General features: G+C 43.0%; 1 protein-coding gene and 1 long non-coding RNA gene across 2 annotated transcripts in view; both read left to right on the top strand.

Annotated features, from left to right (window-relative positions):
- LOC122694162 overlaps positions 1–4,101 on the top strand; it is a 250,506-nt gene extending 246,405 nt beyond the window's left edge. Inside the window, exon 6 of the mRNA XM_043902519.1 lies at positions 3,255–4,101. Within this exon, the coding sequence (XP_043758454.1) occupies positions 3,255–3,535 (281 nt within the window). The 3' untranslated portion in view covers positions 3,536–4,101. The remainder of the gene's footprint in view (positions 1–3,254) is intronic.
- A 1,035-nt stretch (positions 4,102–5,136) lies between these two features.
- Positions 5,137–10,523, top strand: LOC122694163. Its single transcript, XR_006341125.1, has 4 exons — positions 5,137–6,358; positions 6,464–6,524; positions 7,185–7,305; positions 8,464–10,523. It is a non-coding gene; the product is annotated as an uncharacterized LOC122694163 (long non-coding RNA).
- Positions 10,524–12,048: the final 1,525 nt, after the last annotated feature.

Here is a 12,048-nt window from a genome sequence, read left to right as displayed (position 1 = left end):
TCTTTATAGTCCAACTCTCACATCCATACATGACTACTGGAAAAACCACCGCTTTGACTAGACAGACCTTAGTTGGCAAGGTAATGTCTCTGCTTTTTAATATGTTGTCTAGGTTGGTCATAGCTTTTCTTCCAAGGAGCAAAAGTCTTTTAATTTTATGGCTGCAGTCACCATCTGCAGTGATTTTGGAGCCCCCCCAAAATAAATAAAGTCTGTCACTGTTTCCATTGTTTCCCCAGATCTATTTGCCATGAAGTGATGGGACCAGATGCCATGATCTTAGTTTTCTGAATGTTGAGTTAAGCCAACTTTTTCACTCTCCTCTTTCACTTTCATCAGGAGGCTCTTTAGTTCTTCTTCGCTTTCTGCCATAAGGGTGGTGTCATCTGCATATCTGAGGTTATTGATATTTCTCCTGGCAATCTTGATTCCAGCTTGTGCTTCCTCCAGCCCAGCATTTCTCATGATGTACTCTGCATCTAAGTTAAATAAGCAGGGTGACAATATACAGCCTTGACGTACTCCTTTCCCGGACTTGGAACCACTCTGTTGTTCCATGTCCAGTTCTAACTGTTGCTTCCTGACCTGCATACAGATTTCTCAGGAGGCAGGGAAGGTGATCTGGTATTCCCATCTCTTTAAGAGTTTTCCACGGTTTGTTGTGATCCACACAGTCAAAGGCTTTGGCATAATCAATAAAGCAGATGTTTTTTTCTGGAACTCTCTTACTTTTTTGATGATCCAAAGGATATTGGCAATTTTATCTCTGGTTCCTCTGCCTTTTCTAGCTCCAGCTTGAACATCTGCAAGTTCACGGTTCATGTTGAAGCCTGGCTTGGAGAATTTTGATCATTACTTTGCAAGCGTGTGAGATGAGTGCAGTTGTGCAATAGTTTGAACATTCTTTGACATTGGCTTTCTTTGGGATTGAAATGAAAACTGACCTTTTCTAGTCCTGTGGCCACTGCTGAGTTTTCCAAATTTGCTGGCATATTGAGTGCAGCACTTTCCCAGCATTATCTTTTAGGATTTGAAATAGCTCAACTGGAATTCCACCACCTCCACTAGCTTTGTTGATAGTGATGCTTCCTAAGGCCCACTTGACTTCACATTCCAGCATGTCTGATTCTAGGTGAGTGATCATACCATCATGGTTATCTGGGTCATGAAGATTTTTTTTGTTTAGTTCTTCTGTGTATTCTTGCCACCTCTTCTTAATATCTTTTGCTTCTGTTTTTACATTTTTGTCCTTAATTGTGCCCATCTTTTCATAAAATGTTCCCTTGGTGTCTCTAATTTTCTTGAAGAGGTCTTTAGTCTTTCCCATTCTATTGTTTTCCTCTATTTCTTTGCATTGATCACTGAGGAAGGAGACAATATAGGAGCAGTCAATATACAGAATGTGGGAAAACAGGCAGGTTGACATCAAGAGGCCCCATCATCAGGTAGCAGAGTTCTAATCACAGGACCCCACCCCCACCCCCCGACCCCTGAAAAAGTACTGAAATGGGTTTTGCAGACTGGCTTTTTCAGAACCAACTCCACATCTTTCTAGTGTGACTTCCTATATTCTGGAGGCTGGTGAGCTAAAATCTACATATCCCACATTTCTGGATGTGATTTATTCTCTGCCAACCAAATGCCTTTACAGAAGACTAAAATCCAGACCTGAAATAAGAGTGGAGGGAATGAGACATGAGGCTCCTGTTTTTGCTGGTGTAGACTGAGGTGGAAGTGACTTGATCTTGAGCTAGCAGCTGTTATCATGACTTCTTGCTTCATCAGTCTTCCTGATTATGGCCAGGGCAACAGCAGTTCTGCATTATGACCTAAGAGTTTTTATCTGAATGATCAGACTAAATTCCCTTTGGTTTATAAACAATTTTATAAGCCATTTAATACCCTGTAAAACAAATGCCTTTCTGCTAACACAATCTGGAGTAGGTTTTGTTCTCTATAATTGAACTCTCACAGGGTAATTACTGGCTATCATGATCGTAAGCAACAGACTCTCAAAGAAATGAGATTCTTAGGTTGGTTAGCTCACTAGTTGGAAATTAAGGCAGCTAAGATTCTGCTAGTATCATGAGATAGACACTGGTGCATACTGGTAATGTATTAACTTCAATCATCACCTGGGGTTTTGTAGAATAAGAGACCTATCAATGTCAGGGTTTTGGTGGCTTAAATGATGCTAGTCATTATGGGGAAAAAAGGGATGTAAGGAATGTTGTGGGTACATGTAGTGGATTCTTCTATGGGTTCCATAGAATGTAAAGTTGTTGTTCTGTCACTAAGTCGTGTCTGACTCTTTGTGACCCCATGGACTGCAGCACATCAGGCTTCCCTGTCCTTCACTGTCTCCCAGAGTTTGCTCAAACTCATGTCCATTGAGTTGATGATGCCATCTAACCATTTTATCCTCTGTTGTCCACTTCTCCTGCCTTCAATCATTTCTAGCATCAGGGTATTTTCTAGTGAGTCAGCTTTTTGCATCAGGTGGCCAAAGTACTAGAACTTCAGCTTCAGCATCAGTCCTTCTAATGAATATTCAGGGTTGATTTCCTTTAGGATTGACTGGTTTGATCTCCTTGCAAGGACTCTCAAGAGTCTTCTCCAGCACCACAATTTAAAAGCGTCAATTCTCCAGCGCTCAGCCTTCTTTATGGTCCAACTCTCACATCCATGTATGACTACCTGAAAAATCATAGCTTTGACTATGGACCTTTGTTGGCAAAGTGATGTCTTGGCTTTTTAATACACTGTCTAGGTTCATCATTGCTTTTCTTCTAAAGAGCCAGCATCTTTTAAGTTCATGGCTGCAGTCACCATCTGCAGTGATTTTGGAGCCCAAGATAAGAAAATCTGCCACTGTTTCTGTTATTCCCCATCTACTTACCCTGAAGGAAATTATAAAATAGGATTTAGAGTGTTCTGCTTAAGGTATGGTCAGAGTATCAGAGAACTTCCATGGCTACCTGCAGGAGTCTCCTTTGTTTTGTAACTATTGAACTGCCCAAAAGTTAAGGCCAAAAGTTAGAAACAGCCATATACGTGCAGGGTGGGTTCACAGACTTCATGTCTCATGAGAACAAGGCATTTGGGGAAAAGAATGGGACCAATGAATCTGAAATAGAGAATTTGGTAGATCTTATGACTCTGAATACCTGAAAAGCCCGCATCCTATCAAGTATTCCTGGAAAGCAGAAGCAAACCTGTTTCCCGTTTCACTGAGGCTGCCTCTCTCTTGCCAGAAGTCTTTGTGATGTCTTCATGCAAGCAAGTTCCGCGGATAGGAATGCCAGCCCTGCCCGAGCCCTGCACCCCGGCACTGCCTCCAGAGCCTGAGCTAGACTCCAACCCCAGCCTGCTGTGTGGTGGCAGACACCGTCAACGCTGGAGAGAAAGGTTTATACAACAGAAAGAATCACAGGAGTTTGCTCATTTGCGATGGCAAAAACCTGCAATCTGTGCGGAAGTGATTTCTGAGGATGTCAGACCAAGAAGAGAGAAGCTTAATTTTAGATCAGGTTGATTATTTTGCATTGGGTGTACTTGCCAGAGATTCTGAGTTCAATATGCTCACTTGAGCAGCTCAGCATATTTGATAGAAATGTGGGAATGGTAGCCAATAGCTATCATACTCATAGCCATACCCACAGCCCTAGCCAATGCTTAAGCTGTGATGCCAGAAATTTCTTGGGATGATGTAGAGAAATGGAAGTAAAGATAAGGAAATATTGGGGTATCTTTACAATGTGTAAATCACACATCTACATCTAGTCATGTCCCCCAAGTGAGACTAAAGTACCATTCCTTCAGTGAGGCACTACCTTCATCAAGAAATATATATATATATCTGCTAATCTCAAACTCCCATTCCATCCCTTCCCTACCCACCTCCCCCCAGCAACCACAAGTCTGTTCCCTAGGTCTGTGAGTATGCTTTTGTTTTGTAGACATGTTGATTTGGATTGTATCTTAGATTCCACATATAAGTGATGTCATAGGATGTTTGTCTTTCTGATGTGCTTCACTTGGTAAGAAAATCTCTAGGTCCGTCCATGCTGCTGCAGATGATGGATAAACAACAAGGTCCTACTGTATAACACAGGGAACTATAGTCAATATCCTGTGACAAGCCATAATGGAAAAGAATATGAAAAAGAATATGTGTGTGTGTGTGTGTGTGTGTGTATGTGTACCCACACATATATATATAGTTTGTGTGTGTGTATATAATTGAGTCATTTGGCTGTACAGAAGAAATGAACACAATGTCATAAAACAGCTATAGTCCAATAAAATTTTTTTAAAAAGAAACACCTTGAAAAGTGCCAGAGTGACCATCATCTGAGGGTAATGGCTCCCTGATTTCTCTGGGGGTGATGGGGTCCCAGGAGGCAAAGTCCAAGGACAGGACCAAAGACGGAGGCAAAATGGCTATGGTTACCATAATAGGCGGCAGAGCTGGAACAATGATCTTGGGTTTTGAATGTCACTGATGTTTGGCAGTGGTAAACAGTACAAGATGTGCCTAAGACTGAAAGAAATGTGTAGGCCTATTATACTCCTCCTTGGTCTGGGTAAACTGACACCAAAACAAAAGCAAAATTCTAGGTGACCTGAGTAATTCTCACCCTTTACTGGTTTATAGACCCACAGCCCGTAGAGCAGGTACTCTATGATAGTGCTACAATCACTGTTCATCTTTCTATTCCCCTAAAAAAGGCAGTCTGACATATTCTTGCAGTCATCTGTCAGGAAAATGGTTGTGTCCAGGAGAAAGGAACCACCCAGATCTCTGTGGGGTTTGACATGAGCTGTGGCTAATGATAATTCCTCAGGACCCAGAAATACCAGTGTGGTCCCCTACTCAGAGGGGACTTCCTGAGGTTATGGAGTCTACATGGAGACTTGGTTTGGGTTTACCTCAACAGTGGGTCCGGAGAAGGCAATGGCACCCCACTCCAGTACTCTTGCCTAGAAAATCCCATGGACAGAGGAGCCTGGTGGGCTGCGGTCCATGGGGTCGCTAAGAGTCGGGTACAACTGAGCGATTTCACTTTCCCTTTTCACTTTCATGCATTGGAGAAGGAAATGGCATCCCACTCCAGTGTTCTTGCCTGGAGAATCCCAGGGATGCGGGAGCCTGGTGGGCTGCCGTCTATGGGGTCGCACAGAGTCGGACACGACTGAAGTGACTTAGCAGCAGCAGCAGCAGCAGCAACAGTGGGTCAGCAGGGACCTCCCCGTGATTCATTCTGTGATTACTGTCCCAGTTCCCATATGTATAGTTGGAATAGAGGTCCTCATCAACAACTACATGCTGGCTTCTGGACTTGTGGAACGAAGGCTCTAGATGAGCAAGGGGAAGCTTCTGTTCTCAGATGGCATCACATTAGTTAACTTAAAGCAATACCACACACCCCTGGAGGAGTTGTAGAGATGAGTGTTAATATCAAACCCTTGAGTAAGGCGGGGATTATAATTCCTATTACATTCCCCAACTCCCCCTCCCGCATCCTCATTAAGCTCTCCTGTCTGACCAGTGAGAAGATCGATGGGTCTTGAGAACAATATTAATGGATTATCAGAAACTTAATGAGAGGATGATTCCAATGAAAGCTGCTTTTCCATATGGGGTTGATTTTCTGAAGCCAGTGCACACAGACCCTGATGCCTGATGTGGAATTGTCAAGTTGGCAAATGCTTTTTTGAAATTAAATACCAGAGACCAAGGGCTTGCCTGGTGGTAAAGAATCTGCCTGCCAATGCAGGAGACATGGGTTTGATCCCTAGGTCAGGAATATTCCCTGGAGAAGGAAATGGCAACCCACTCCAGTATTCCAACCTGGGAAATCCCATGGACAGAGGAGCCTGGCAGGCTACAGTCCATGGGGTCTCAAAAGAGTCAGACACAACTTAGCTACTAACCAAGAGACCATAGATGCAGTTTCCTTTTTAACTAGCAGAGGGGAGCAATGGACAACCCGCTGCATCAACTCTCTGGCTCTGTGGGGTCATTTAGTTCAGAGATTGGCTAACTTTTCCTGTAAAGGGCCAAACAGTAAATATTTTAGGCTTTGTGGACCATGCAAAGTTTCTGTTGCATGTTCTTCTTCCTCTTTTTATTTTTTTACTCAGCTCAACAAAGTGAAAACTACTCTTAGCTAGAAGCTTTACAGAAGCATGCTGCAGGGCAGATTTTCCCTTCAGGCCATAATTTGCTGGCCCCTGATGTGGTTCCTGGGCTGCTTAGCCATCTCTCTAGTCCATAGGATGCCACTCTGCTCTACGACATTGATCAAACTGTAATTAAGAACCTAGAAGACAGCAAGTAGCCCTGGATATCTCGGTAAGACATATTGATATCAAAAAATGGAAGAGAAGTCCTTGAAAAGTTCCATGGCCTGTTTCCAAATCACAGAGCTGATTTTCAGAAAGCTGTTTTTCATTCTAGGTTTTAGAAACTGGGAAAACCCTGCAGGAGCCCCAGACACAAGCTCTGAGAAGGATGAACAGTAAGTGTGTCTTGAAGCTGGCTTCTCCCGTGTGGTGTGGCTGTCCTTGAACCCTTCTCACCGAAGGCCTCTGGAAGAGAAATGGCCAAGTCTACACAAAGGTGTCAAGTGGCTCCAGCTGCAAGGAGAAATTCAGTGGCTGGGAACCAGGCACTTGATGAAATAGGTCCCTGCAGTATTGATTTTGAACCTCTTTCACCAGTTAGCCATTTTGATTGAGGGTATTGTCTGACACTGGGATAGAAGGAAGTCAAAACTTGCCTTGAATTTTATTCCTCAGATTCCTGGGGTTGTGGTGGGGGGGATACCTACACATAGGTAATATAAAAATAGCTGTGTTCCTAGGGAATTTGAAAGAAACATTCAGAAATGGCTGAAAACCATATGATTTTGTAGTTGTACAAGCAGAGATGACTTTTCTTCTTTATTCATTTTAAGAACAGTTTAAATTGGTTTGTGCATAATAAAAATTTAGCCTTTTATCAATACTTGGATAAATAAATGGCAGCCTCCCTGGAATATAGATTATCAGGGGACCATCATACTGTGCTTTGCTATTTCATGTAGGATGCTTTCTCTTTCGAAACTAGTAAAAGCCACAACTGCATGCTTTATTATAAGAAACAGAACAAAAACTGGCCAGTGTTTTTCTTATTTCAGGAAGACAAAGCTCAACAATGAACAACATAATAGGAATTTGACCTGAACAGTAAGAGATTTGACTTTCTTGTTGCCAGGTTGGCTTAACCCCATCTGTAAGCGTGGTCAGTAGTGATGACAGGTACTTGAACCGCTTTCTTTGATTTCATGACCTTTAATAGAAATGTATTTCACTGTTTGTGTGTATGTTTTCACCAAAGTCATTTTCTCATATACCTGAATGTGCATTTGTTCCATTAAGGATCTTTGCTAGCCTGGTGCCCAATTTCCCTAGTCCATGGTTCCCTGCTCTCGGAAATGATGCTAGGTTGCCCTTTATATGCTCCGGAGAAGCATGGATACCTGATGGAAGACTAGTCTAACCATACATCAGCAGTATACCAAGTAGTCTGCTGGTCTGTCTTAATAGCAGAGAGATTAATTGCATCAGTCGATCTGATGCTATCCTTTGCAATTCAGACTGAGAATGCAGAAGATCAATTAGTGGTAGGAGGACAAAGAGGAACCTCCAAAAAGAAGCATAGACAGTGAATGAAAGTTGCTGAGAAGTATTAATGTTCAAAGAGAAGGATTCAGATCAGAAGAGAGCAAAATTGTGATTCTGAATGGCGGAATCCCCCAAGTTTTCTTCACCCCTCCACTCCTAGTTGTCCGGTATAAGCTGACTAGGATCCAAGAAGCAGACATCCTAGTGGCTTCTCTGGTAGAGAAACATGAGAGGTACAGACAGGGGACCCATCACACAGGCCAGCACTATGGATTCCTAGTATTTCACATCTGCCGCATGTACCTCTGCTTATTTTAAATATCACCCAAATGCATGTGGCTTCTCCAGCTTCTAGGATCACACTTCTTTGCAGTTAAGCAGAGGAGGGCCATTTAGAGGGACCAGCTAGTAGGTGTAAAATGAACTACAAACATATATTGTACAACACAGGGAATATAGCCAATATTTTATAATAATGATAAAGGGTGTATAACCTTTAAAAATTATGAATCACTATACTGTGTGCCTGTAACATATAATATTGCACATCAACTCTATACTTCAATGAAAAAAATTTTAAAAAGAATAGCTGGAGCTGGTATCCCACTTGATATTTCAAAGTCCAGTATTTTTTTGATCCAAAGAATGCTTATCTGTTCTACCAGTTTGTTCTCGTTTAGCGAATCCCTTCAACCAATCATCTTCTGGTTCTCTTCATGGTAACTCAAGTTCTTTCTCTGTATCTTCTGGCTTCTCCGCACTGTTGCTGCCTTCGGATCCACCCGGAGACAGGACGGAGTCACCCAGGCTCAGCTAAGATCCTGCTGTGGTATTTACAGTTCACGACACACGATGGGCGCAGAAAAGAATGACGACGGATAAAGAACAAGCAAAGAACAGGAGACTTCTTAGGACTTCCTCTAAAGTGTGAAGGCCACATCCTTCCATGGGGGGAGCTGGGATGTGGGCATAGGGACAGAATCGTGTGGACAGGGGAGGTGACATGGCAGACCAACATGGGGCAGAGGGCACTCGGCATCTGTGAACGAAAAGTGCCTTTGGCCTTGAGCTTCCTGCCTGGAGTTCAGTCGCCCCAAAGTCTTCTGAGTCCAACAAGAGACAGATCTAGTTTCTCTCATCTGCCACTCCTCACCTCCAGTTCAAAGCTAGCCTCCAGGAAACATAATCCTCTTCAGAGATGTAGTAGGGCTTGGAATGAAGATGACCTTTTTCATTGTTATGTAGAGCTGTTTGCTTCCTCTCTATTTTGAATGTCCCATTGTAGAATAATATTCTTTTTGGCTTTATCATTACCACCAGTGGATTACCACCACTTTATCGAAATCCACCAGAGTACCTTGTTTCCCCCAAATCAAAAGCAATCTGATCACGTGGTTGAAGTTAAGCTTCTATTTGGAGAACTTGATAAAATGTTCCTAGTTCTAAAATAGTGGTGTTTCCTGGCTCTCTGCTCCCGATCACATCTGAGTACCCTATCAAGGTTTTTTTTGTTTGTTTTTGTTTTTAAATAAAACATGCAAGTCTACTCTCAGCTGAAGCTTTCCATTACAAAACCAGAAAAGGCTAACTCAGGGAGGTTTTTATTTTTATGTTATAGAAAACATAAAATGAGTCAATCATTTGTTTTCATTATAACTTTCAGGAAAATGAAATTCAGCCTTATAAAATGTTACTTCATTTTAGACCAAATAAAATGGTTGTCTTTTCACACTGATGAATTTCCTCAACCTTTTCCTAAGGTTTCAAACGATCCTATTTGCCCACAAGTGCTGTGTTTCAAAGGAAGAGCACTTTTGAGTTATCTATAATGATTTCTCGGCTTTTACCTTAGAGAATATTGCAATGCGTTCTGCGTGAGAAGCTTATATTCTATTTACAAAGAAAAATATCTGTAACTTTATGCTTTGCTGGAATATGTTATAGAAACCAATACTCAAGTGTACATGAAAAAGTTACTCTGGAATTTCTAAAATCTTCAAAAAGTTAGTGATCTCACACACACACACACATGCATTAGCATATACACATTCATTCATCAATTTGTGTAACATGGGATGAGGTTTTGGAAATAACCCATATGAATTTACTCTTCATGGTAACTCAAAGTCTTTCTCTGTATCTTCCCTGGCATTATTGTTCCAAGAAAGGGAAGTACAAGTGCTACCAGAAAAAGAGGAGGCTATGAGATAGGAGCCTTGATGAACAGGGTAGCAAAGTACAAAATGAGGAGGGGAGAAAGGGCAGGAGATGAGAAAGGGGAAGGAATACACATGTGATTGTCCTGCTCCTCCCTTAGAGGTTAATCTTCAAGGGAGGGAGTAGATACATTTTCCGAAGAACCCCCCAACATGGCCCCTCTCAGAGAAGTTCCACACTAGGGGGACATGTTAGAAAGCCTTGACAGAGGAAGGTTCTAGATGGATGGACCATGGTTTCTCATGACCTTCATGTGCTACATGCGGGTCTAAAGTTCCCGATGACCTTGCGAGGAACACAGAAGTGCTGAGAGAACCGTGGGTCAGAGATGTCTCAGGGCTAAGTAAACCCCCTTCTAAGCAGAAGGTCCAAGAGAGGTGAAGCAGACCCTAAAAACTGAGAGGTTTTTCAGCAAGTGTAGGAAGAGGCTCCAGTTGGATATAACTTGATTTAAAAATAAATAAATGTGAGCTTCCCTGGTGGCTCAGTGGTGGGGGTCTTCCTGCGGTGCAGGAGAGGTGGGGTCAATCCCTGGTCCTGGAGCATCCCACGTGCCATGGAGCAGCTGAATCCGGCGGGCCACAGCTATTGAGCCTGTTCTGTAGAGCCCAGGTGCTGCAACAACTGAAGCCCACGTGCCGAAGGCCCATGCAGTGAGAAGCCACTGCAATGACAAGTTTGTGCCTCTCAGCTGGAGAGTAGTCCCCACTTACTGCAACTTAGGGAAAAGCCCGAGCAGCAATGAAGACCCAGCACAGCCAAAAATAAATAGGTAGATGTAAAATCCTCTAGGTTCCCAGTTCTCAGAGTTTTCTGGAACTTTTGTATCTATTGTATAAAACTGTATAAAACATGGTTTCTCCACTTCGGAGGAGCTTGCCACCCAGTGAGGGAGATACACAGATAAACAAATTCAATGCAATAAGAGGTACAACTGAGGCTGGTTCATGGTGCTGGGGAGGCATGGTCTCCTCAGAGTGCTGGAGAAGACTCTTGAAAGTCCCTGCAAGGAGATCCAACCAGTCCATCCTAAAGGAAACCAATCCTGAATATTCATTGGAGGGACTGATACTGAGGCTGAAACTCCAATACTTCGGCTGCCTGATGCAAAGAAAGGACTCATTGGTAAAGACCTTGATCCTGGGAAAGATTGAAGGCGAGAGGAGAAGGGGAGGACAGAGGATGAGATGGCTGGATGGCATCACTGACTCGATGGACATGAGTTTGAGCAAACTCCAGGAGATGGTGAAGGACAGGGAAGCCTGGCATGCTGCAGTCCATGTGGTCGCAAAGAGTTGGACACGACTGAGCAACTGAACAACTCCTGGGAGGGGGTGAGGTGAACTGCTCTGATGGGTGAGGCTTTCTCCACGCACCACGTACTGAAAGGCCTCGCTGTGGAATCTGTGCCAACCTCGTTTCCTGAAATCTCTCAGATATCAAACAGCACCTCCTTCGTGAAGATTTTTCTGATCCTTCCAACTAGATTTGATTTCTCGTCTCTTGATTTTCATGGCACGTCAGCTTAATCTCTCTACTTGTTTTATGCCTGTTTGTATCCTTACCCTGTCCTTTCAACTAAATTTTATGCTCATCCCTGTGTTGCCCCTGTACCCTCTGTGTACAAGACAATAAATGTAATGTTCAAGTGAACTGAGTAGTAAAGAAAGAAATTGAGAGGCTAGGTTTAGAAAAGTCAAGTCTAAACCTAGTGAATGATGTGCTCTCTGAAGACAAATTTTACTCCTTCTTCACCTCTTAATTCCCGGAATTTAGCACAATTCCTGGCAAATAGTAGGTGCTCTGGGAATGCTTGTTAGAACTGAATAGGGAAGGGAGTTGTAAAGATAAACTGGGAGTTAGAAGTGGTTCTGCAGAAGGTTTATATTTCAAGCTTTTTGGAAGATTCTCCTCTCAGATGCCATAGACTTTAGGCAGATTCTTCAGAACCGTGTGACTCTTTACAGGTGCCGATCAATATCTCTGTGACAGATATCAGGTTATAGGCAATAGTGAAAATAGCGAGTTGCAAACATGTACATTAGAAGGTTTCACATTGAAACTCTCATTGTGCCCCTTCCCTGTCCATGTTCTCCGGTTTGGCAAGAAGACTGGAAGATGCATGGGCAGGATGGGTGTCAGCTCCTTCTGTGTCCTTGT

Source organism: Cervus elaphus, chromosome 5 (assembly GCF_910594005.1).
Source record: "Cervus elaphus chromosome 5, mCerEla1.1, whole genome shotgun sequence".
NCBI classification, from domain to species: domain Eukaryota; kingdom Metazoa; phylum Chordata; class Mammalia; order Artiodactyla; family Cervidae; genus Cervus; species Cervus elaphus.
Note: the sequence above shows the minus strand (reverse complement) of the source record. Positions and strands in the feature narration are given on the sequence as shown.